The 26,954-nt window shown below is 42.3% G+C and overlaps 1 protein-coding gene across 1 annotated transcript; it reads right to left on the reverse strand.

The window, feature by feature from the left end:
• Positions 1–555: 555 nt before the first annotated feature.
• pdap1a (pdgfa associated protein 1a) lies at positions 556–26,703 on the reverse strand. The gene is made up of 6 exons (XM_072271588.1): positions 26,595–26,703; positions 16,086–16,168; positions 12,726–12,791; positions 8,176–8,300; positions 6,632–6,783; positions 556–5,750 (listed from the first exon to the last, which is right to left on the reverse strand). Exons 1-6 carry the CDS (start codon positions 26,605–26,607, stop codon positions 5,731–5,733), a joined length of 459 nt encoding a protein of 152 aa, XP_072127689.1. The 5' UTR covers positions 26,608–26,703; the 3' UTR covers positions 556–5,730.
• Positions 26,704–26,954: the final 251 nt, after the last annotated feature.

A 26,954-nucleotide genomic window follows, 5' to 3' on the forward strand; every position in this document is an offset into this window, starting at 1 on the left:
CCAGCTGGATTCAACTGAATGCCCAGTGCAAAGGTTGTTGGGTGTACACTTAATCTGGGGAGAACAGAAAGAGGACATGAGATAACATCGCAGATAAGGTAAAGGAAAATTCTTAGATTCTGAAAAGCAAAAGGGTAACCAGGAAGAAAAGGTTAAATGCAAGCAGATTGGACTAGCTGAGGTAGGCAATTTGTTTAGCATGACAAAGATGAGCCGAGGAGTCTGTTCCTTTCTACTCCCACAGTACAGCAATGTGAGAGCTAGATTAAAAGTCAAATGGTTAGAGTACACACGAGGAATTCTGCAGATGTTGGAAATTCAAGCAACACACATCAAAGTTGCTGGTGAACGCAGCAGGCCAGGCAGCATCTCTAGGAAGAGGTACAGTCGACGCTTCGAGTCCTGACGAAGGGTCTTGGCCTGAAACGTCAACTGTATCTCTTCCTAGAGATGCTGCCTGGCCTGCTGCGTTCACCAGCAACTTTGATGTGTGTTGGTTAAGAGTACACAGTATTTTTTCCCCAGAGGATACACATATTCAAGAAATGAGATAAATGCAAGTTAAGAACCGTTTATTATTGCTGGTTTGGAGACAATTAGTCTATGAGGATTCTGTAAATGTACGATGTTTCTACTTATGCAAAAAGTTTTCCACACAAGTGAGGATGGATGAGTGAAACATTGTCATTACTGCAGTAGTAAGAAAGAGGACACAAGGGGCTCCACAACATTTTCAGTATTGATCAGATGACTTTGTCTCAACCTTTGCCCAGATATTTCCAGTAATTCTGCCATTCAGTGGTAAGAATTTGCTTCAAACCGATTATTAGTAAATCTTCAAATATCCTCCCAGTTGACAGATGAGCAACATAGTTACAGTAAATGCAGAGAAAGCAAGTTGATTTAATGCGACAGACACACATACAAAATACTGTTAGAACTCAGGTCAGCGAGCAGGGTCTCCCAGCTTTTTTTTTTAAAAGTAGTATCATGGACCCCTACCATTAATTGAGGGGTCCACAGACCCAGGTTGGGAACCCCTGATCGAGAAGAATAGATGGTTGAAGCTTCGGGTCAAGACCCTTCTATCAGGACTGGAAAGGAAGGGGAGTGGGGGTAAGAAGTCAGAATAAGAAATTGGGGCATGCAAAATGCTGGACGATTTAATCGGCAGGTATCTGAACTTAGATGATGCCCAACTTATCACTCATAGGTGAAGTGTTGATATAGCAATGTCAATGGGAAATAACCAAAGGATCCTGGTTGGACTATTTAAACTTCAACAGTAGTTTGATATACAATTATAAGATGCTGCCAGCTTCTGGAGTGTGCTCCATCTAGTGGCGTCCCCTTCTTAGGCCATCTCCTCACCATGATCTCTTAAAGCAAGTTTGTAGCATGCATGTGATGAGTTCCACAAGCTGTCCGACACATAATACAAGGCATGTACACAACAAAAACTTCCCTTTAGAGACCACCTTTAACACCAGACAAACCTTGGAAGTAGGACACAATGGGTGGATGAGAGGGGAGGGGGGATGTGATCTAGTCCGAGGTGGGGTTTAAAAAGGAATTTTAGGAAGGAAATTCTGAATTGCACAACTTTCACAACCTCTTCAAAATGGAGTACGCAGAAGAAATCCAAGATCTCACCACCAAAGAACATGTAACACACACACACACACACATCCATAGGAAATCCCAAGAAACTCAACAGGTTAGCTGACATCTGTGGAGGAAAATAGTTGACATTTTGGGCCTGAAGGGTCTTGGCCCAAGATAACTTCATTTCCCTCATTAGATCCTGACAACCTGCTGAGTTCCTCCACTATTTAAGCAGCTGCAGAATCACACATCTCTAACATCTACATCACATTTTCTCCCCAGAATTGAAACCTGCTCAATAAGGAGCCTTTATCTCCCTCTCAAGAGCTAACTGACTGTGCCATTACTTAAGGCATCACCTGAGAGTGTTCTGCTGATTCAACATTCTCTCAATATGGCTCTGGAGAGTCAGCCCAGGTCCTTGTACCCACTCATACTTAACCATCAAATGCAACATTGAAGGGGATTCACCATTGAGTGCATCTACATGAAATGCTGTTGCAGAAAAGCAACATCTCAGAGAGCTGCCCACCACCCAGGATATGCTCCCTTCTTGCTGCTGCCATCGGGAGGATGGTACACTAGCCTCAAGCCTTGCACCACCGGGCTCAGTAACCATTATCATCCCTCAACCATTAGGCTCTTGAACCAAATGGGACAACTTCGCTCGCTTCATCACTGAACTGATTCCACAATCTAGGGACTCACTTTCAAGGGCACTTCATCTCAGGTTCTCGATATTTATTGCTTATTTATTTATTTATTCTTTCTTTCTTATTTTTATATTTGCAGTTCGTAGTCTTTTGTACACTGGTTGAATGCCCAAGTTGGTGCAGTCTTTCATTGATTCTGTATTATTTGATGGATTTATTGAGAATGCCCACAAGACAATGAATCTCAGGGTTGTATACGATGACATACACGTACTTAGATAATAAATTTACTTTGAGCTTTGTTCAAGCCGACAGAAGGTTTGAGAAAGCTGTGGAGATTTCAAGGGGCAAAGCTATGCAGGGATTAACATAAGTTTTGGTATAGCTGGCCATTACTACGACCATAGTTGTAGAAGTAAAGTTCATGAATGGATTAGGATGATCCTATTTAAAGAAAACAAGACAAAATGGCAATTCCTTCTAGAGATTTTATTGCAATTTAAATTAAAAAAAAAACATTCTTTAAACCCTGTGATTATGTCTTGATGAAAGATTGTTGAAGGGTTTCAGTCAGGATGCTTGCTAATCCTAGGGTGCTGACTTGAAATCTCAATAGCTGATTAACTTGTTACACTGAAGATTATCTATGTTGGTTATAGCCCAAGATACTGAAGGGGGTTCGTGTAGATGCTCAAAAGGGTGACCAAGTGAGTTGATATATTAGCCATTTCACTACAAATGAAATCAATATTAGTATTTTTGCTTGAATTCAACCCCAATAGAAGTCTGTCACCTCTTTCACAATCCTAACACAAGATTTCAAGGTAACTGTAATCTACTTTCCATGCCTTAAAAAAAAAGAAAATTTTCAAAGCACTACCTCCAAAAGTGCAGGCGTTGAAGGGTCTAAAGCACAGCTAGCTGCTTGAAAGAAAGTGAAAAGAATTGGCAGATCTTAAATTAACAACTGAAACCGGTGGAAACTTCAAACCCTAATCCAGTAGATCCAGCCCAGTGCTTCCCTTATGATTGTGAGATAACGTGGAATATAAATGAAGTTCTATGTGCTTTAGGCATTAGAAGCATTTGCAAGTTAGTGCCTCAGTCTGAAATGAGGCTCACCTTACCTAAGGTAATACCAGATTCTCAACTCAAATGGATACAAGATACTACAGAAATCAAAATGATAAAGGGACTTCAGGCAGTATTTCCAACCCAAATACACCACATGGAAGGCTGGGTTCATGACTTGAACAAAGATTGTGCTCCAATCACATTAAGTGTAAGAGGTACCAAGATCAATACCAGTCATTCCACACAAACAGCAGATTATTAATATGGGATTGCAGAGGCCAGGGATATTTCACAAGTTTTCCTGTCCGCAGTATGGTAGATGGAATAATAATCTTCCCAATTCCTTGAGCACAGTAGATGCTCAGTGAAGCTGGATGTGGGGTAGGATTCCAAAGGGGAGAAAGGCAGACAAAGCAATCATTCCTACCTCTCCCACCTTCAGGTTTAGGTTCAAATGTTCTTAGGTATGTTGATCTCAGACACTGAATCACTATCTCCAGTTCTCACAAACAGGGAAAATGGAACATGTTGGGATCCATTGCAGGTTAGCTGTGATCTACCAAATCTCAAATGGACTGTATTTTTGTTTACAGGGACATGGGATTTGCTTAGGACAGAGACAGGGGTGAAACAAGACCTTAACATACGGACATTGACATACCAAACATTAATCTGGAAAAGGAGATAATATTTGCTGTTAAATGTTAGTGGAATAAATCAGGTTCCACTTTGCTTACCTTAATTTCAGGTTGAAATGCAAAGTAAGGCTATTGGGAATCTTACTGATGAGCCGGCAAAGTTACCAAGAAATAGAAGTTGCTGGAAATGCCGAGGTTGAGCCAAAGTCCGTTTGAGGAAAAAGCCAAACTTTCAATGCATGCACTAGGTGCACCCATTACAATGCCAAACTTTTTGCATCAATACTTATGCCCACAAACCTAAACTCTCTGAGCATGGACTGAAATAAAATGGGTGCCAGTTAGAACTGTCCTTCTTCTTACCACAGCCAACCCAGCACAAGACCATGGATCTGATAGGGGGAATAGGACAGTGGTTGAAAGGAAAAGGTGCACACAACCAACCACTGCACAGCTGCATTTTCTTCTAAACTCCCCGGATAATGGAGATCAGCAGTAAAACTTCTGGCAATTTATTTTGCCCCCTCCAAACAGAAGAAAACTCGATACTAATTTGTTACCTCCTAAGAATAACAGCATTCCCCCAAACCCCCACGCATCTCCCCTCCGTAAACCCAACACAGACCAGGTCAGCCAATGGTAGAATAGAATTTAAGAATTTGCAAAAGTTTCTACTTTGGTTTTCCATCAGAATTAAACATTTCTACTAATTTCTCACACTCCAAAAATTATAAAGATGCAATCAAACATAAACGTACAAAAAAATAAGGCAGATATGATTCTGGGAGTTAAATGCCCAAGGGAAGAGCCAAACTTCTCTATTATAACAAGCTTAAAATTTATGCAAGAAAAAATTACTAAATTTTTTTTTTGAGGCTGGGTGGTTTTATTATCAGCTTGCAGCACCGTTAACCAGAGCTCTCAAAAAAACCTATTATAGCAAATATTTGATACAAGGAGAGCAAGAAATAAAGGGAAGATAATCACACCTGGGGTCTGAAAAAGATGACATCAGGAGGTGACATTAAGAGTACGTAGAGCCACCTGGACCATAGGCAATGCTTACAATTCACAATAAAGTGGCAATTTGAAACATTCCCTGGCTTCTGCAGTATCAATTATATCCTTAACCACGCCATCTCCTCAAGCTCTTGTTTGTCTTCCATACACCTTCCAAGTGGACCTCACTTGCATCCCATTCCCCTCAAGGTGCACCTCCACTCCCCACCCTTTCCAAACACTTGTGGAAACCGAACAAAATAATCTGAGATATAATCTGCTTATGACTTTTTTTTTAAAAAAACAGATCTTAAGGAGTTGTGAGGACTATATACCTCAGTACTTAAAGGGCCTGTTCCTAACTGGAGCAAGATCTGGGTAACAGGGAGATTACCACCCAGAGTCACTTTCCTTACTTGAACCTCTGTCTAGTGCCAGTAGACCACAGCACACGTTAAACATTCACAAGTCTTTTCAGTCTTCATGCACAGAATGCCGAACGGTGCTTCTGAAAGCACACAGCCGGATTTTTAAAAAAAACACCTTGTTTATTCTTGGTTATTGGAAGAGTACAAATTCAGAAGGCAGATTTTCCCCTCTGGCTGTGCGCTGAATGCAGGCGAGATGTGTTGATGTGATGGGTAGTTTTTTTTTGTCTTGTTGTTTGCATTGGATGGTGAGGAGGAGATGAGTTGTGCAAGAGCAGATGGGCTGAATGTCCCTTCCAGGTTTCCAGATGATTCTGTTGGGCAGATTTGGTGCTAGGCCTTTGCCTCTTTCACTGCAGAAGGAAAGTGGAATATATGAGTTATAAGACCATCAGATATAGGAGCAAAATTGAGCCATTTGGCCCATTGAGTCTGCTCCGCTATTTCATCACGACTGATCCATTTTCCCTTTCAGCACCAATCTCCTGCCTTCTTTCCGTAACCCTTCATGCCCTGACTAATCAAAAATCTACCAACTTCTGCCTTAAATATACCCAATGACTTGGTCTCCACAGCTACCTGAGGCAACAAATTCCACAGATTCACCATTCTCTGTCTAAAGAAATTTCTCATCTCCATTCTAAAAGGATTCTATTCTATAGTTGTGTCCTATGGTCTTAAGACTCCCCTACCATAGGAAACATCCTCTCCACATCCACTCTGCAGACTATACCATTCTCAGGAAATCCTCAACCATTTTCTTTCCAACTAGTCAGAAATCTTAAAGATGTGGCACTTCCTAGTGCTGTTCCATACTCTCATTAATATACCAGGGACAGTTCCCTTCCCACTTGCTTGGGCCCAAGTTCCTCTGCTCCCTGATAGCTTCCAGTTGTTTCCACACAGTCCCTTTAAATTTAATGGTCCAACAAGTTACTTGTTGCAGGAGCTCAGCAGGTCAAGGGGGCTTGTTTGTTGCCCCAGATTCCCCAATCTGCAGACATGTGCTTTATTTAATGGGTTGACTGGAAAATACCTGCCCACCCCCATTGACCAACTCTGCCCCCCATCACTAACCATCAAGCCACTGGAACCCAGCTATATCAGTAGTCCAGCTTAACACTGATCAGGCCTATGAAAGCGTTAAAGCACACTAAAAGTCAGAAAGAGGTAAAATTAAGGAAAACAGAGCTCCGAGCTGACAAATGATCATGCATTCGACCTCGCCACTAACTTTTTTTCTCATGCTCACGCTTCCTGGCGGCGTCTTCCCGCTGCTTCCGGATGATTGCAAGCCGCGCCAGGTCAGCCCGTGCCTGCTCGGTCTTCCCTTCGAGGTGGAGTTTCATGTACCGTTCCCGAGCTTGCTGTTTCTCGATCTCTTCCCTGCACGCAGGGCAAAGGACAACGAAAATTAATTAAAAGCCCACGTTTAAGATATTTCAGCAGTGTCACAATTCTACCATTGCACAGGTTTTAAAGAAAGGGCTCGTGAATCACTGAACAAATAGAATGCCTATTGAATACTGAAAGGCCTAGAGAGAGTGGACAAGGAGAGGATTTCAGCTACGGACGGGTAGTCTAGGACCAGAGGGCACAGCCTCAGATTGCAAGGACAACGCTTCAGAACAGAGGTACGGGGAATTTCATTAGCCAGTGGATGTCAAATCTGTAGTATTTGTTACCACAGAAACAGCTGTGAAGGCCAAGTTATTGGGTATATTTAAAGTGGAGGTTGATAGGTTCTTGATTAGTACAGGTTACAGGGAGAAGGCAGGAGAATGGGGTTGAGAGGGATAATAAATCAGCCATGATGGAATGGTGGAGCCAACTGGATGGCCAAATGACCTAATTCTTCTACATCTTATGGTTTTATAGCTTTTTTTGAGGCATCCGTTAGTCTTGCGAGACCATGGATCTGCGCCTGGAACATCTTCACTCTCCAGGGCTGGGAAAGGTTGTATGGAAGACAAGCGGTTGCCCATGCTGCAAGTCTCCTCTCTCCACGCTACTGATGTTGTCCAAGGGAAGGGCATTAGGACCCATACAGCTTGTCACCAGTGTCGTCGCAGAGCAATGTGTGATTATGTGCCTTGCTCAAGGACACAACACGTCGCCTTGGCTGGGGCTCGAACTCATGGCCTTCAGATCGCTATTCGAATGCCTTAACCACTGGCCACGTGCCCATGGTTATATGTGTTATTTTTATTAAGAGGAAAGCCTACATTTACACAAATCCATTTAACAAAGCTGATGCCATAAGGTTCATGAAAACAAAGTGATGTTTAATCAGTAATGCACATCAGGCAGTGAAAATATTGGTGTGAAATTAAATAGGCTTGGTAGAAGTCAGTATGGGGAAAGAAAAACTCAAGACTGCAAGATTTAGCAGGATTCAATATTAATAGTGAAGTTATGTATGTGAAAACCTACACAGCACAGGCGATTTTTGACAAATTTTTAAAAAAACATGGGTGGTCAGGAAAGTAATATAATCAGTCCAATACAGAAATACCAGAGGGATGATGTTTCAGTTGCAGAATAGCTTAAATGGGCCATACAATACTTTTAGGACAAAGCCAAATCGACAGTGAGGAACCAAAACCAGAGGAAAACTGTCTGGTTCATCCAGTCAGTATACAGTTCATCATCCACACACATAGTATATATCTGCAGAGGGTACATTTGACACACATTCACCTTGAAGGAAAATGTTCAGTGATTCAAATCATTTTAAATGATTAAGTTTCAAATATACCAAGAGAGGCTCTCTCTCACCTTTCTCGCCTGGAGAGCTCGCGGTTTCGGGGATTGAGATCCACTTCAGTTATTTTCTTGTTTTTCTGTACTATTCTGTTGGGGTTCTCAATTTCTATTAAACCTTCCACTCCTTTCTTCTTGGGCTGAAATTGAAATAAAATTCAAACCTTATCCATTTCATCAAACCTAGTACAGGAACCATTTATTTTACCATCCCAAGACAATATGCAGGTTGTGTACACTACTGTTGAAAGAAGACCCCTGCCCTTGAGCTATGTCTCGCTCTCATGATGGTAAGTGAAAGTTGGGTTAAGTTGAATAAGTCATAGAAGCAGAATTAGGCCATTCAGCCCATCGAGTCTGTTCCGTCACTACACCATGGCTGATCCCAGATGCCACTCAATCCTATACACCTGCCTTCTCGCCATATCCTTCGATGCCCTGACCTATCAGGAAACAATCAACTTCTGCCTTATGTGTACCCACGCACGTGGCCTCCACTGCAGGCTCTGTGGCAAAGCATTCTACAAATTTACCACTCTCTGGCTAAAAAATTCCTCTTCACCTCTGTTCTAAAAGGTCCCCCCTCAATACTGAGGCTGTGCGCTCTAGTTCTGGATATTTCCACCATAGGAAACATCCTCTCCACATCCACCCTACCTAGTCCTTTCAGTATTCAGTAGGTTTCAGTGAGATCCTCCCACAGTCTTCTAAATGTAAGTGAGTACAGGCCCAAAGTTGCCAAATGCTCCTCATGTTAACCGCTTCACTCCCAGAATTATCCTTGTGAACCTCTTTTGGCCTCTCTCTCCAATGACAACACATCCTTTGAGATATGGGGTGCAAAACTGTTGACAATACTCCAAGTGCAGCCTAACTAGTGTCTTATAAAGGCTCATCATTATCTCCTTTCTTTTACATTCTATTTTCCTCGAAATAAATGCCAACATTGCAGATGTGTTCTTTAGCAGCGACACGGCTAATTGTACAATAAAACAGCAAGCTGCTGGTCTCCCCTCGTCTGTTGCAGGGGCGACCTCTCTCTCTCCTCTTCGCTGTCTGAGATGTCAAAGTGTTGGGATAGGCAGTCATTTTTGATGGACTCTAGGTCATCGTCTCTGGGAGCTTGCATGGTGTGTGGTGGTGCTTTTGCTGGAGCAAGTGGGGGAAGGGTTGATGCTTTGCTGCTGCTAGTGTGCGGCAGGAATTTGGGGTTCTAATGTTTTCTGTCATTCATTCTTTGGGGTTTTGCTTCTGTTCCGTGGTTGGCTGCGAAGAATAAGGATTTCCGGTTGTATACTGTATATATTCTCTATGAAATTCCATCAAAGTGGGCGGTGGTACAAGTTATGATCAGCTAACGAATATTGACAGCACTCAGATGTTTGTGCCACAATGCAAAATTGTAAAGAGCGAAAGTTGTCAGTCTCCCTCGGACTAGAGGGAGAGAGCATGCAGATCTTGTGACAACTGCAGGAATTACAAGCCTACTCTGGCATGCAGAAGAATGAATCTGGGGCTCCAGCTTGTTATACAATACTCTACTAGAAATAAAATTACATACCAAAATAGAATGTGAAACACTACCATGTGCAGCTTGTTGATAGCAACAGCACCAGTGAATTTAAAGCTAGATAGACACAAGTGTGATGGGGTTAGCTGTTTACAGAAAAGGTGGTGGTGTGTGTGGAACTCTGCCTGTACAAAGTGAACAATACACTTGATGGCCACTTCATTAGGTACCTCCTGTACCTAATATCAGGTGCCCATTGAGTATATATTTGTGGTCTTCTGCTGCTGTAGCCCATTCACTTCAATGTGTTGTGCTTTCAGAGATGCTCTTCTGCACACCACCATTGTAACTCATGGGTATTTGAGTTCCTGTCACCTTGAACTAGTGTGCTCACTTTTCTCTGACCCCTCTCATTAACAAGGCATTATTGACAACAAAACCGCTGCTCACTAGATTTCTTTTGGGTTTTTTTTGCACAATTCTCTAAACTGTAGAGAATGTGTGCAAACATCCTAGGAGATCAGCAATTTCTGAGATACCAAAACCGCCCCATTTGGCACCAAAAATCATTCCACAGTCAAAGTCACTTAGATCTTCCCTATTCTGATGTTTGATCTGAACTGAACCGCTTAACCATGTCTGCATGCTTGTATGCATGGAGTTGCTGCCATATGATTGGCTGATTAGATATTTGCATGAACGTGCAGGTGTACCTAATAAAGTGGCTACTAAGTAACACAGACTACTTGCCTGTCAAAACTTCTGACCCAGATATCAATTGGACTCAAAGTGGCCCAGTGGTTTTTGACATTCCTCCAACTTTAACTTGCATACTGACACATGACTGGGATTTAAATTCATTTGGCTTTTTAACCTCAGATTTTGCCTGGACTGTTTCAATTTTTTTTGTTTTATAATGTGTTTTCCACTTTTTTTATTGTTGCTATTGTGCTACTTGTGTTTTTTGGCATATGGGGGAGGGTTTTGATGGTTTTCCTTGAATGGGCTCCAGAGTTTTCTTTGTTTTGCGGCTGCTGACAGATCTCAGGATTGTATACTGTGTACGAGGGGTGGTTGATAAGTTCGTGGCCTAAGATAGAAGGAGTCAATTTTAGAAAACCTAGCACATTTATTTTTCAACATAGTCCCCTCCTACATTTACACACTTAGTCCAGCGGTTGTGGAGCATACGGATCCCTTCTTTGTAGAAGCCGGCCTAAGCTAGAAGGAGATGTGTTATTAACTTCAAACTTGCTGCATAATCACTCAAAAGTGCATGTAATGAGAGCTGCATAACTCATCTCCTTCTACCCTAGGCCACAAACTTATCAATCACCCCTGCTGTGGACCACTTTCTGGAGGTCCAAGACACCGACTTCTACAAAGAAGGGATCCGTACGCTCCACAACCGCTGGACTAAGTGTGTAAATGTAGGAGGGGACCATGTTGAAAAATAAATGTGCTAGGTTTTCTAAAATTGACTCTTGCTACCTTAGGTCACAAACTTATCAATCACCCCTCGTATATACTTTGATAAGTGTACTTTTAAATCGAGTCAAAAAGTTCAGGACATGAATCAAACTCCAGTAATTCAGGGACAATTGCATAGTCCCAGTGTAGCACTGAAATGTGGGTCTGTCGGCAGCAGGTTTTTGGATCAGATGTTAAGTCAGCAATTGAGACTTAATTTAAGTGAATGGGAAAATGACAAAAATATGGGGAGGTCATTTCCAGTATCCAATTCCTGACATGTATGCAGCAGTCAACATTATGAGGATACATTGACTGGTAATTTATCACACAGCTATTTGTAGAAGCTTTCTGCACAGGTGTTGCATGCTAAATTTCCTATTATGCAAGAATAAGTAGCTTTTAAAAGCAAAGGAGTTACGAAGTCTGTACAATTGGACTGGTTGTGAGGTTGGATTGCTCTGGGCGCAGAGCTGATTCGGAGAAATCGAGAGTGGCTTCAGGTTGGGAGGCATGGTCTAGGCCTGGAGCCTTTCGATGCAGCATTGCCTGGGTCCTACTGCAATGTACGATAAGCTGTTTGGACAACTTAAATGACATACTGGAAAGACAGGGCGTCAGGATCAGAGGCAAGAGCTGATTTCGTTCGCTCTCCCGTGATGTTTGCTCCTCTATGGTGCTGAGGCTGTGAAAACTGCTCCCGGCTGCGTGCTCCATGCCCGCCAATATAACGGACTGATACTTGGGTTCTTTCAGGTTTCTTGCTTCGTGGCTGCCTGTAAGCAGACGAATCTCAAGGTTGTACAATTCATACATTCTTTAATAATAAATGTACTTTGACGTCAATAGGTGGGTAAACTTTTAGGAAGAATGTGTGAGTGAAAGAAAGTGAAGAAATGTAGATCTTTTCCTTGCTCTCTACCATATGAAGTAAAATGGAGCAGATCTTCAGGGACAAAAAATACTGTCTGCAAGAATGCAAAGAGTCAGCCAACCCAAAACTGAGCATTATACCATGCTCACATTTGGGGAGAAATGGGAAATGAAAACCCAGTTTCCAACTCCCTTACTGGAAAGAATCAACTGAGACAAGGACTATAAACATACTTCAGTGATAGTCACCACTGGTTCAAATATGAAACACTGGGCTGTGCTGAGTGCCTGGAGCCTATGCAGTTATTCTTCAGCAAGATTCAAAGTCTTCAGGAGTGGTGGAAGGAGAAGCCAGCAAAAACTTAAAACTGTACTGTTCTAAAATATGATAAATTTGATGCAGCTCATGGTAAGGGAAAACTCACATACTGATATTCTAAAAATAAAATCCTTAATGAACTATCTTCACTACTGTACAGAAAGGCAAAAAGCAGGAAAGCACATTGGCTTTCCCACAGCTACCTGTAAGGAGTGTGTTTGTTCTTTGTGTTTCCTCCGGGTGCTCCCACAGTCCAAAGACGTACCAGTTGGTGGGATAATTGGTCATTGTAAACTACCCTGTGATTAGGCTAGGGTTAAATCAGGGTTTGTTGTGTGGTAGGTATGGCTGGAAAGGCGTACTCCACGGTGAATCTCAATAAAATAAAGTCACCTCAGAGTCATCTTCACTGCTGTCGTCAGAATCACTATCACTTCCATGTTCGGGCAGGTCTCTGGCCTATAAAAAAAACAGAAGACAAACTCTTTAATTTGGAAATAAATTGATACAATCAGTAACTCACTTTTTCTTATGACAATTCATTTGGTTACCAAATAAATGATCATATAAATAATAATTTCCAACACCAGTAGTAAACTGGATGCAATATAATTATATAGTCATTTAAACGTTCATCTTTGATCAAAAGTGGGTTTATTGAAAGGAAGTGAGCAGTTCTGCAGTACCCAGAGATAAGTTGCTTGGCTATCAATTACAAGACTATAAAGGACATGGACTAAATATTTTCTGACCAGTCCAACAGCAACTCTGGGTAACTTTCCTCTATCCAAATGTATCGCTGTGCCAGATTCAAAATGTAACCCTACATGCAGAATGTGCATGCACAGTGAGCCAGGTGGAAAAAAGCTTTGCTTCAAATATTTGAAATAGATTTGAAATCAGGGCGACTCCTTCTTCTTAAGCCCACCACGCCTACTATGGCATAAGCTGCCAACAGCAGCTCATCAGAGTCCTCTGTCCTGGGCTGAATGTTGATTTGCCTGTGGCTTCTGCTTTCACCATGTGATTTTAATCTTTTAGATGAAGATCCTTCCTCTCCAAGGGATGAGGTCTTTGGAACCTCTGTTGTGGCATTCCTGTAAGTCTGGTTTTTTTCCAGGATGGGGTTGCTAGCCCCATGCCCAAACCTCCTCCTTTCAGAGCCAGGCTTTGGACTGTCCATGGCCGAGTTTCCAAAACCAGGCTCCAGGAAACAAAGACCAGTACCAAACAACGTATCCCTGTCTCTTTGCACAACAGTCTCTTCCCTCATCCTCTCTACCTTCCGCACGCAACTCACTGCACCAGCCTTGAAAAAAATAGCAAACATTTTTACCGTGCTCCCCTGAACTTCAGGGAACATAGAGGAGTACAGCACAGGAACAGGCCCTTCAGATCACATTGTGTTGAACCAATTAAATTAGTAATTGAATAGCCAACTAAACTAATCTCCCATCCATATCCTTCCATTTCCCTCACACCTGTGTGTCTTTCTAGAATGCTCTTAAAAGTTCCTAATGTATATGCCTCCATCACAACTCCAGGCTGTGCATTCCAGGCACCCAACACACTGTTTAAAAAAAAAACTTGCCCCTCACATCTCCTTTGAAATTTTCCCCTCTCACCTTAAATGCATGCCCTCTGACATCTGATGTTTGAACCCTGGGGAAAAAGGAGCTTTGAATTTACATGGAGATTTTCATCCCCTCTCTTTTGAAAATTACTGCCAGTTATTTGTTGCAATTTCTAACTTGGCCTGGTGCTAAACTTTATTTGTTGCCACTCATGTGCTCATGGGGTGGCAGGGTAGAGATACAAGAAAAAAGTTTGTGAATCCTTTGCTAATTACTCATAAAATGCGGCCTGATCTTCATCCAAGTCACAATAATAGACAAACAATCTGTCTAAACAAATAACACAGAAACAACTGTACTTCTTCTCATCAATACTGAGCACACCATTTAAACAATCACAGTCCAGGTTCAAAAAAAGTACGTGAACCTTTGGGTTAATGCTTTCTACAAAAGCCATTTGGAGTCAGGTGTACGAGATTGGGTGTGTGGGTTGTGGAGGTGCCCTGCTCTATAAAAAAGATACACAAAGTCAGGTTACTGACAGAGCCTGCTCTTCTCAAGAAAGATCTGTTTATGTGCACCATACCTCAATCAAAACAACTTTCAGAGGACCTCAGAAGAATTAGAAATGCATAAAGCTGGAAAAGGCTACAAGAGCATTTTTAAAGACCCAAGTATTCATCAGTCCACAGAAAAAGAAACTGCCGACAAATGAAGGAAACAATACTGTTGCTACTCTCCCTGGCAGTGGGTGTCCTACAAAGATCGCACCAAGAACACAATGTGCAATGCTGAACGAGGTGAAAAAGAACCCAAGAGTAACAGAAAAAGACCTGCAGAAATCTCTAGAACCTGCTAAAGTCCCTGTTCATGTGTCCACTATAAGAGTACTTAAGAAGAATGGTGCTCATGGAAGGACACCACAGAGGAAACCACTGCTCTTCAAAGAAACATTGCTACACGTCTTAAGTTTGAAAAAGACCACCAGGATGTTTCATAACACTTCTGGAACAATGTTCTGTGGACAGACGAGACAAAAATTGAGCTTTTTGGCAGAAAGGCACACCATTATATTTGGAGGAAAAAAGGCATTGTACAGCAACACCAAAACTTCATCCCAAATGTGAAGTATGGTGGAAGGAGCATCATGGTTTGGGGTTGCTTTGCTGCAACAGGACCTGGACAACTTGCAATCATTGAGGGAACAATGAATTCAAAATTGTATCAAGACATTTTACAGGAGAAAGTCAGGGTAGCAGCCCATCACCTAAAGCTTAATAGAAGTTGGATAATGCAACAAGACAATGATCCATAACACAAGAGTAAATCAACGAAATGGTTTAAAACAAAGAAAAATCGTGTTTTGGAATAGTCAAGGCAGAGTCCAGACAATCCAATTGAGATGCTGTGGCATGACCCAAAGAGGGCTATTCATGCAAGGTATCCCAGAAATATTGATGAACTGAAACAGTTTTGTATGGAGGAATGGTGTAAAATTCCTCCTCGCTGGTGTGCCAGTCTGACATACTTTTTCCAATTTGGACTGAATGATTAAACAATGTATTCAATAAAGACATGAAAAGTACGTTAGTTTGTGTGTTATTAGTTCAGGCAGATTGTGTTCGTCTATTCTTGTGACTTAGTTGAAGATAGACCACATCTTATGAGTAATTAATGCAGAAAAACCAGGTTATTGCAAAGGGTTCACAAACTTTTTCTTGCAACTGTACATCTCTATCAAAGGAGGTGTAAAGCGCTCCTTCCCTCTGCAGGTCACCCTAGGACAAGGCGTAGTACCTGCTCAGCAACCCCCCCCCCCCCCACCCCAGCCAATCAGGGTCACATGAAGCCATGGGAGCAGGTCATACGAGCAGCTAGTGCATATCGCAAGTCCTGGGTTGTGTACCCATTGACACCAGGCAGACAATCTCTGAAGAGCAATTATAATGGCTGGGGTCACCCACCTTATGAAGACACTGCCCAGAAATGGCAAAGGCAAACAACTTCTGTAGAAAAATTTTGCCGAGAACAATCATGATCATAGAAAGACTATGATCGCCCATGGAGCAAAATGAACATGGGCTCTGAAGCACTCAAGATACTTTACTGGGTGAAAAGTGCTGTGTAAGAGAGCTGTGAAGACTGACGTGCAGGATGATATAATACCACTGTTGCTTGCCTTTTCTTTCTCTGCTTTCATCTGAGCGTCGATCTCATCTGGGTTTGTAAACTGCTTTGCCCTCCCCTTGTGACCCCGTTTTCCTAGAAGGGTTAAGGGGAAAAAAATCATTAGCTTTGATCAAGTAGACAGGATGACATGTCACACAATTCAAGATTTCCTCAGGTTCAAACTTCAGGAAATTCCACATGTATGGCATAAAATGTCAATATTCAGTCATACTGCAAAATAAAAAAGATTTCTTTTTTTCTTACTGTTGAAGTGTGGCAACATCTTCTGCCCATTTATAGTGACCATAAATATTTAAAACAATTTAATATTCTGAGTATAATACGCTCCTGCTTCATGAAGGTAATAATGTTTATGCTTCAATGTTATTGTCACAGCCTCAGAATAGAAGGATGTCTATTTAGAAAAGGGATGAGGAGGAATTTGTTTAGCCAGAGGGTGATGATTCTGTGGAATTCATTGTCACACATGGCTATGGGGGCCAAGTCATTGGGTACATTTAAAATGATGAGGATGATAGGTTCTTGATTAATAAGGGCATTAAAGGTTACATGACAGGAGTATGCGTCTGAGAGGGATAATAAATCAGTCATGATCAAATGGCAGAGCAAACTGCCTAATACTGCTCCTATATCTTAAGGCCTTATGACTAAAGCACTAGGATGCTACAGTCTTTATACATTACACAAAAAGTCAATTCAATCTTTGAAGCTAATCATGCAATGTTAAACAGATACATGTTCGATTATAGGTATATGCAGGGCCATCCCAAAAGATTTCAACATTTAAGTGAAGCAGTGGATAACTCAGCTTGTTAAAGAAAACCAAGTACATTTATAAAGTACCCACAAAGGACTAATGCTTGTTTAGCAATTCTTAAAGGTTTAACGATCTGTTGACATTGTGTCACATTTGCTTTGATTTGAGAAATAACTGCACCACAAATTTGTCTCAGAGACAAATGCTCAGGGGGAGAAACACAAATAATTAACAGTAATGATACAAATTTACTACCAGGCAGAACATCCTGTTGAGCCCTCTTATCTTCTTTGGGTCTCTTCACCCAAGCTTTCCAATAACACTCACCATCAACCTCACCTCACTTCACTCACGTTATCCAATAATATCTACCATCGACCCCATTCACTTTACCCACGTTTTCTAACCTCTCAAAGTTGCCACACAAGTTGATAGGGTGCAAGACAGCGTATGGTACATTGGCCTTCATTAGTCGGGGATTGAGTTCAACAGCAGTGAGGTAACGTTGCAGCTGTATAAAACTCTGGTTAGACCACACTTGGAATATTGTATTCCGTTCTGGTCAACTCATTATAGGAAGGATGTGGAAGCTTTACAGAGGATGCACAGGAGGTTACCAGGATACTGCCTAGACTAGGGGGCATTTCTTTTGAGGACAGGTTGAGCGAGTCAGGGCTTTTCTCTTTAGAATGGAGGAGGAAGAGGGATGACTTGTTAGAGGTGTAAAAGATAAAAGGCATACAAGACAAGAGGCATAGACTGAGTGGATAGACAGAGATTTCTTCTCGAGGAAACGGCTAATACAAGGGGACATAATTTTAAGGTGATTAGAGGGAAACATAAGGGTGATGTCAAAGGGAAGTTCTTTGCACAGAGAATGATAGGTGTGTGGAACATCCTGCCAGGGGTGGTGGTACAGGCAGATACATCAAGGGCATTTCAGAACCTCTTAGGTAGGCACATGGATGATGAAGAGAAAAAAGGGTTAGACAGAAGGGTTAGATTGATTTTGAAGTGGGTTAACACAGGACCATAAAAAATAGGAGCAGAGTTAGGCCACTTGGCCTGTCATGACTGCTCCGCCATTCAATCATGGCTGATCCTTTTTTCTTGTCCTCAGTCCCACTCCCCAGCCTTAAGATTCATTTCCTTACGGGCAGCCACAAAACCAAGAAACTCAAAAGCACCCATAAAAATAGCCACAAACACCTAACGTGCAGGGAGAGAGGAAAAAAACAAATCGTGTGAACAATAAAAGAAAATTGCATTTAAATTGAAAGCGAGTCCATAGACAAAACCCAGAGTAGGCCCACAGTCTCAGCCTATCACTGTGGAGTAGAATTGTCACAGAGCCCACAGCAGTTTATAAAAGTCAATTGCTGAGGTTGGAAGGGACTCTAAGCAGGAGAATGTAACTATTTTTTCCCTTTTGAATACAGGAAAACTAGTTATCGGTCACAAAAACAATGGAAAGTTGTCCTTCTATATGGCTTTTTCACATTGCTATTTTATTGGTAATTATCCACCTCACTTCCACTACTTATGCCTGTGCAGGCAAAACTTCTACTGTTAAATATGAGCCCTGATTCCAGAATCAGGAAATTTACATGATTTCACCCTTGTTAATATGCTTGTTTTGTATATGTGCCATGCAGAATCCGGGGACAATGAATCCAAAAGCCATGTTCCTCCTGTGACCTCATCCTGCCAAGGTGCACTGCGTCGAGATGAAGCTGAAACTGACCCAAATGTTAAGCACACAAAGACAAAGTTTGCTAATGGCATTGAGCTCCATTGTTCACTGAACCAAACCCACAAGATAACCTCAGAATAATTTCAACAGGATGTTTTACGTTTAAGCTTTCACTTTTTTATGTTCTAATCTAATCCTGCCCTTACCAAATGATAAAACTCTTATAAACATGGTACTGATTTCTTAATTACAAGGTTTATCTTACACATTGTCCCCCAAATTTCCTCATAGATCTTGCTTGCTTCATATTCTGAAATACACTCAGTAGCCACTTTATTAGGTCTACCTGCTTGTTAATGTAAATTTCTAATCAGCTAATCACGTGGCAGCAACTCAATGCATAAAAGCATACAGACATGTTCAAGAGGTTCAGTTGTTGTTCAGACCAGACATCAGAATTGGGAAGAAACGTGATCCAAATGACTTTGACTGTGAAATGATTGTTGGTGCCAGATGGGGTGGTTTGAGTATCTCAAACTGCTGATCTCCTGGGATTTTCACACACAACAGTCTCTACAGTTTACAGAGAATAGCGTGAAAAATAGAAAAAAAATCCAGAGAATAACAGTTCGGTGGGTGAAAACACCTTGTTAATGAGAGAGGCCAGAAGAGAATGGCCATGCTGGTTTAAGCTGACAAGAAGATGACAGTTAAACATGTGTTCCAACAGTGGTGTGCAGAAGAGCAGCTCTGAATGCACAACACATCAAACCTTGAAGTGGATGGGCTACGGTAACACAAGATCATGAACATACACCAGGTGACCACTTTATTAAGCACCTCCTGCAATTAATGAAGTGGCCACTGAGCGTATACTAAGGAACTGGTCTTGTTTTGCAATTCTTGCTTGACGAAAGCAGAGTGCAGGGGAATTTGGCTTTAGCATGAATTAGTAAGTATTGAACCTGAAAGTGTCACCTCAACTTTAGAAGGTCTGGTGACCTGTACCCCATTCAACAGGGTTAAGATGACTGACAATTATTGATGGATGTGTGGGTGCAGGAGAAGTGGGTTTACACCCTCAGTCAGCTCAATACCAACAACTACAAGACTTCATGGCATGAGAAGCAGAAGTCTTAAGTCATTTACAAAGAACAGATTCCTGGAAACAATGGAAAGGAGGGAACAATGTTGATGACACACGCAAAACGCTACAGTCAGGTAGCATCTGTGGAAAGGAATAAAGAGTCGATATTTCAGGCTGAGACTTTTAAGGACCCTTCTTGAATCTTGATGAAGAGTCTTGGCCCGAAATGTCGACGTTATTCATTTCCACAGATGCTGCTTTACCTGATGAGTTCCTCCATCATTTTATTGTTACTCTGGATTTCCAGCATCTGCAGAATCTCTGGTGTTTACAACGTTGATGGCAGTGGCTTAACCAAAGTAGCTCAGAAAATCCTGCTATTTTAAAAGATACAGATAAATAATATTGTAAAAGACGACAATGCAGAATAATGGAATCTTCTCTGAAAGACTAGAATGTGTAAGCAGAGATGAGGCTGGTCAAAGTTAAAAAATTTCACACAGTGCATTCTGAGGCAAGTTAGTCAAAGGTAGCAGCAATGCTCACTGAGTTTATGTCCCTTGTGCAGTGGTGTATACACTGAGGAATTATGAACTCCCCCCACACAAAAAAAATCAATTCTCAGCAATAAAAAAACTACGGAACATGGACATTTTAATTTTCTAAGTGCTTGACTTTATACAACCCTTTTAAGATACAATCTGTAATAATCAAATAGGCTAGCCATGCAAGCATTAATTTCAAACAAGAGGACATCTGCAGATTTTGTTACTTTCCACTTCCACTTCAGAAGTTCCCATTTTAATCAGGATTTGTACCATTATCCCGAGTTCCAATTCGATGTGTTCAGATTCACAAAGTTGTGTAGTTGGAAACATCTTCGCTCCCTGTGCTGGTTCAGCAGCAATTGAAGACAATTGCTACTTCCTGATATCCAAAATAAGAACTCACTTATCTTCCACATCATTAAAACAAAGTGGTAGCTGTTGAATCATAGCCGAAGTCCCACTGTGAGATTAATGAGCTGTCTGCCATATCTTTCGAGTTTTGATCAATAATCATTGGTTGAAATATGCTGCAAGATTCTTGCACGTAGCCTAGGGGAAAGTACTAGTCTAATTTAACATCACATCACATCCAAAATAAAGGAATTTTGACATCAAGCAAATTTCTAATAGCATTTTAGATTATTTAGCACGTCATCTAAAACTCTGACAAACTTCTATAGATACATGGTGGCGAGCATCTTGACAGACTGCATCATGGCCTGGTATGGAAACACCAACGCCCAGGATCAGAAAAGTTTGCAAAAAGCGATGGATACAGCCCACTCTATCACAGGCAAAACCCTCCCCATCTCTAAGCAGATTTACAAGGAGTGCTGCCATTAGAGAACAGCATCCATAATCAAGGATCTCCACCATCTAGGCCATGCCCTCTTCTCGCTGCTACCATCGGGCAAGTGGTACGGGAACCTTAGCCCCCACACCACCAGGTTCAGGAACAGTTACTGCTCTCCTGAACCAGTGTGGATAACTTCACTACCTCAATGCTGTACTGATCCCACAACCTATGGACTCACTTTCAAGGAACCTACAACTCATTTTCTCAAAATTATTTATTACTTTATTATTCACATTAGGGTTAAGGTTAGTCCTCTTTTTCATGCTGGATGTTTGCTAGTCTTTGTATAGTTTTTTAAAAAAAAAAATAAACTATTGTATTTCTTTATTGTTCCTGTAAATGTCCGCAAGAAAATGAATCTCATGGTAGTGTATGGTGATGTAGGTAGCTTGATAAGAAATTTACTTTGAACTTGATGTAATCGTAGAAGATATTCATCAGGATGTTGCCTGGATTGGAGGACTTTAGTTATGAAGACAAATTTATTTTGGAGCAAAGGAGGTTGCAGTATATAAGATCACAAGAGCCATAGATGGGGAAAATAGAATCTCCATCCCATTGCAACAAGGATATCAAAATCAGAAGGTGCAAGTTCAAGGCCAGAAGATTTAAAGGGGAAAAACGTCTTTTTACATCAAGAATGATTGCTATTTGAATTCACCACCAGGTAGTACATGTTTAACACTCACTTTGGTAGGCACCTGAAAAGGCAAAACACAGAAAGATACAGGCTAAGTGCAGACAAGTGAGATTAGAGGTGCCATGAGGCAAAATTAAATAAACAGGGATGGAGGTGGATCAAAAGGCTTCTTTCTGTACTGTAAAATCTACAAATTACTTCAAAATACCAGCTTGTTCATTATGTGACATGGGTAATCATCATCCCTCCATGGCTGTTCTTGGCAAATTTTTCTACAGTAGTGGTTTGCCATTGCCTTCTTCTGGGCAGCATCTTTACAAGACGGGTGATCCCAGCCATTATCAAGACTCTTCAGGGATTGTCTGTCTGGTGTCAGTGGTCACACAGCCAGGACTTGAGCTATGCACCAGCTGCTCATACGACAATCCAGCACCTGCTGCCATGGCTTAACTTGATCCTGATCAGGGGGCTAAACAGGTAGTACAACTTGCCCAAGAGTGACCTGCAGGCTAGATGAGAGGAGGAGTACATTTCACCTTCTTTGGTAGAGGTGCATCTCCACCATGCCACCCAAAATGTCAGTAGGTTTGTCAAATAAGATTTTAAGAACACAAGACCATAAGAAACAGGAGCCTAAGTTGCGATCTGACCTGCCGAGCCTGCTCCATGATTCAATAAGATTGTAGGAGATCTGGCCAAGGACCTTCTTTCCTTATCCTCCACCCCGCCCCCCCCCCCCCGTTACCCTTAATTCCCCAACTCCGCAAAAACCTATCAGTGTCTCAAAGATATTCATTGAGGTAGCTTCTACTGCTTCCCTGGGCAGAGAATTCCACAGATTCACTACTCTGTGAACAGCTGTTTCTTTTCATTTCTGCCCTCAATCCATTCCCCTGAACCTTGAGGCCACGTCTCACCTACCCACTTCTACCCTATCTATCCCTTCCATAATTTTATGTTTCTGTAAGATGCCTTCTCATGACAGCAGAGTGGTTAGCACAACACCTTACAGCACAGGCAACGTGGGTTCAGAGAGCAACTAGAAGAATCATTAGGAGGCAAAAGGTGAAATATGAAAGCAAGCTAGCAAACAATATCAAAGAGGATAGTCGAAGTTTTTTCAAGATGAGAGTGGATATCGGACCGCTAGAAAATGAGGCCAGAGAAATAATAATGGGGGCCAAGAAGATAGCCGATGAAGTAAATGAATATTTTGCATCAGTCTTCACCATGGAAGGCACTAGCAGTGTGCCAGAGTGTGAGGGAAGCAAAGTGAGTGTAGTTTCTATTACAAGGGAAAAGGTGCTCAAAAAGCTGAAAGACCCAAGGGTACACAAGACACCCGGACCAGATGAACTGCACCCTAGGATTCTGAAAGAAGTGGCGGTAGAGATTTTGGAGGCATCAGTAATTACCTTTCAAAAATCATTGGACTCCTGCATGGTGCCAGAGAACTGGAAAACTGAATAGGTTACTCCACTTTTTAAGAAAGGAGGAAGGCATCAGAAAGGAAATTATACACCAGTTAGCCTGACCTCAGTGGTTGGGAAGATTTTGGAGTCAATTGTTAAGGATGAGGTTACGAAGTACTTGGTGACACAAGACAAGGTAGGACAAAGTCAGCATGGTTTCCTTAATGGAAAATCTTGCCTGACGAACCTGCTGGAATTCTTTGAGGAGACTACATGTAGGATAGATAAAGGGGATGCAGTGGATGTTGTATATTTGGACTTTCAGAAGGCCTTTGACAAGGTGCCACACATGAAATGGCCTACAAAGTTAAGAGTCCATGGTATTACAGGAAAGTTATTGGCATGATTACAGCATTGGCTGATTGGTAGAAGGCAGTGAGTGGGAATAAAAGGATCCTTTTCTGATTGGGTGCCAGTGACTAGTGATGTTCTGCAGGGGTTGGTGTTGGGACTGCTTCTTTTTATGCTGCATATCAATGATTTAGATGATGGAATAGATGGGTTTATTGCCAAGTTTGCAGATGAAACGAAGATTGGTGGAGGGGCAGGGAGTGTTAAGGAAACAGGTAGGCCACAGAAGGACTTTGTTTAGGAGAATGAGCAAAAGAGAGGCAAATGAAATACAATATTGGAAAATGCACGGTCATGCACTTCTGTACTAGAAATAAATGTGCAGACTATTTTCTAAACGGGGAGAAAATCTAAAACTCCGAGATGCAAAGGAACCTTTAGGGCATCCTTGTGCAGAACGCCCTAATGGTTATCTTGCAGGTAGAGTCAGTAGTGAAGAAGGCAAATGCAATGTTAGCATTCATTTCAAGAGGCCTAGAATACAACAGTAGAGTTGTGATGCTGAGGTTTTATAAGGCACTGGTGAGGGCTCACCTTAAGCATTGTGAACAGTTTTGGGCTCCTCATCCAAGAAAAGATGTGCTGGCATTGGAGAGGGTTCAGAGGAGGCTCACAAGGATCATTCCGGGAATGAAAGGGTTACCATGGTGGGGGAGTCTAGGACAAGAAGGCACGGCCTCAGTATAGAGGGGCATCCATTTAAAACAGATGCTGAAAAATTTCTTTATCCAGAGGGTGGTGAATTTGTGGAATTTATTATCACAGGCAGCTATGGAGGCAAGGTCACTGGGTGTATTTAAGGCAGAAATTGGTAGGTTCTTGATAGGACATGGAGTCAAAGGCTACGGGGAGAAGGCTGGGGAGTGGAACTCAGGAGGGGGGGAAAAAAACGATCAGGCATGATTGAATGGCAGAACAGACTTAATGACCAAATGGCCTAATTCTGCTATGTTTTATGGCAGCGGTGGCCAACCTTTTATATTCCATGCGTCAATTTTTCACGCACGAGTTCAGATGCAATTTTTTTCATGCACCAGTCCCATATTTTTACAAGAATTGTGGGTACAAGAGTTGTATGGCGCATCTGAACTCATGCTTGAAAAAATTGACGCATGGAATGTAAAAGGTTGGCCACCCGTCTTATGGACTGATGCAAAGAGTTTGTACATTCTCCGTGACCGCATGGAGTTCCCTGGGTGCTCCGGTTCCCCCACAGCCCCCAGAGTCTAAAGATGTACCCGTTGGTAGGTTAACTGGTATTTGTAAATTGTCCCATGATTATGCTAGAGTTAAATGGGGGAATTACTGGATGGTGCAATCTAATTGGTGCAGGAGACTGTTGCGAACAGTTTCAAACTAGTGTCCGATGCGTGCAATCATGGGCCATTACACTACACCATGCTCAGAGTGATCAGTTTTAAAGGGTATCCATCGTGCGTGTTTGCGTTCAAAATGCAGTGATTTTTGTCACTGATAGTTGGCGAGAAATAAGCAGCAAGATAATTCATAACTGATTTGTTCACTGCGGTTTCAAGCGTTCGGACTGGAGATGCCAGAAATGGCCGCCAGTGAAAGTGCAACGATTTCATTACTTCAACAAGTCAGAAACTATAAAGAATTTGAAGGTATCAACAATCATCTTGAATGTTACAATGAAAATGAAGACTTGGAGGGTGCAATCGTCGACACCATTGTATGCAGTCCATTATCTGCACTGATTTTGCTCATTTACAGTTAAAAGAATGTGACATGGATGAATTCCTCCATCAATAATTATTAGGAAGTAATATAGTTTTATAGTACTACAATAGTATTGGTAGTGTTCTAATTAATTCTGTATTTTACTTAAATACATATCTTGTCTTTTTTTAAAAATAGCTCTAACTAAATCCATGAAACTTTGGCTAATTGGGGCAGCCGCTTAAATACGCCAGAATGTACTGGTCCTGATGTGTCCCAAATAACTGGAGTTCATGTTTATCTTTTCTCAAGGAGAACAGTGCACACAGTACTCCAGGCGTAGCCTCACCAGAACCCCATATAATTGCAACATTACCTCCCTGCTCTTAAACTCAATCCCTCTAACAATGAAGGCCAACATCTCAGTTGCTTATGATAACCTGCTGCACATGCAAACTAATTTTTGCAATTCATGTGCAGACACTCCCAAGTCCCTATTTACAACAATGGTGCAATTTAAATAATGATCTGAGCTATTTTTCCTTCCAAAGTGGATGACCCTAAAGTCAGCACTATTGCACTTCATCTGCCAGAGCCTTGCCCACTTAACTATATCTCTACAGTCTCTCTGCAGAATTTGCCTTTCCATTTATTCATCAGCAAACTTAGATACATTATTACCCCCTTTAGAATTCCTGTTAAATGTTATCTAATCTCAGTGCTATTTTCTCACTGATTTGTTATTACCTTCCATATTAAACCTACAACTGGGGTCAGGCTCCTACATTCCACGGTTTCACATTCATTTTAAAATTGTCTTCATCTCCCTCCTCCAACAAGGGTCACCCCCCCCCCAGCACTTCAGCACCCAACTAGGGTCCCACACTGTCCCCAATCGATGCAGCACCCATCTAGGGTCACGCCAATACCGACCGCTTCAGCACCCAAGTGGGGTCACCTCCACCCCGACGTCCCCAATCACCAGCACCCAACTAGGGTCACCGTTCCAGTCCCCAACCACTTCAGCATCCAAATAGGGCTATCCCACCCCAATCGTTTCAGCTCCCACCCAGGGTCACCCCATCCCTCATCACCCATTCCCCCTAGATAACACGTCCCCACCCTGGCTGGGTCCTCAGCATTACAACCACGGGGGGGGGGGGAATACAACACCCCACCTCTCCCCACACAACTCCAAGCTCCTTTTTCGGGATCAACATTCCCTACTCCCCCTCCCCTGGGGGACGGTCACTTTCACCATTCCCCCCCCCCCACCATCACCCCCAGTTGCCATGGCGCCGTTCGGGCCCAGGTGCCCGTCCCAGGCCCCTGAGGAGAGCCGTCCCTCACAGGACTGACTTATCACCTCCGTCCACACTTCCCCACCGCTCTGGCAACCCTCGGCAGCCCTCACCTCCCCGCGGCATCTCTACGAAGAACCAACGGCAGATCCCAGCACAACTCCCTGCTTCACAATCGACCGCCGCCACCACCGAGTGATGACACTTCCGCTGAGAAGGCTGACTGATAGTTCATCCGGCCTATTACCGCGCAGATGACGTCATCCACGAGGGAGAAGTCAATTAGCGAGGCGGGACCACAGCCGAACCGCCTCCTGTGTGGGCGAGTGGAATGAGCGGCAGCTGTTTGATTGATGGTTTCCCTCAAACCAATCAGCGTTTAGAATTCTGATGCACGTGAGACGGTGGCTTTTCCATCCAAAAAGGCTGGGGCCATGCCTCGAGAAGATCCAGCTTCAAAATGAGTTATTTGG

This window comes from Mobula birostris, chromosome 11, assembly GCF_030028105.1.
Source record: "Mobula birostris isolate sMobBir1 chromosome 11, sMobBir1.hap1, whole genome shotgun sequence".
In the NCBI taxonomy this organism is placed as follows: domain Eukaryota; kingdom Metazoa; phylum Chordata; class Chondrichthyes; order Myliobatiformes; family Myliobatidae; genus Mobula; species Mobula birostris.

Bases quoted from the DNA above. Each gene is read 5' to 3' on its own strand.
- pdap1a (XM_072271588.1), bottom strand. The intron at 6,784-8,175 runs GTGAGAGAGAGC...CCCTGCGTGCAG, and splicing joins GAGCTCTCCAGGCGAGAAAG to GGAAGAGATCGAGAAACAGC. The intron at 5,751-6,631 runs GTTAGTGGCGAG...TTCCTTCTGCAG, and splicing joins GCGTGAGCATGAGAAAAAAA to TGAAAGAGGCAAAGGCCTAG.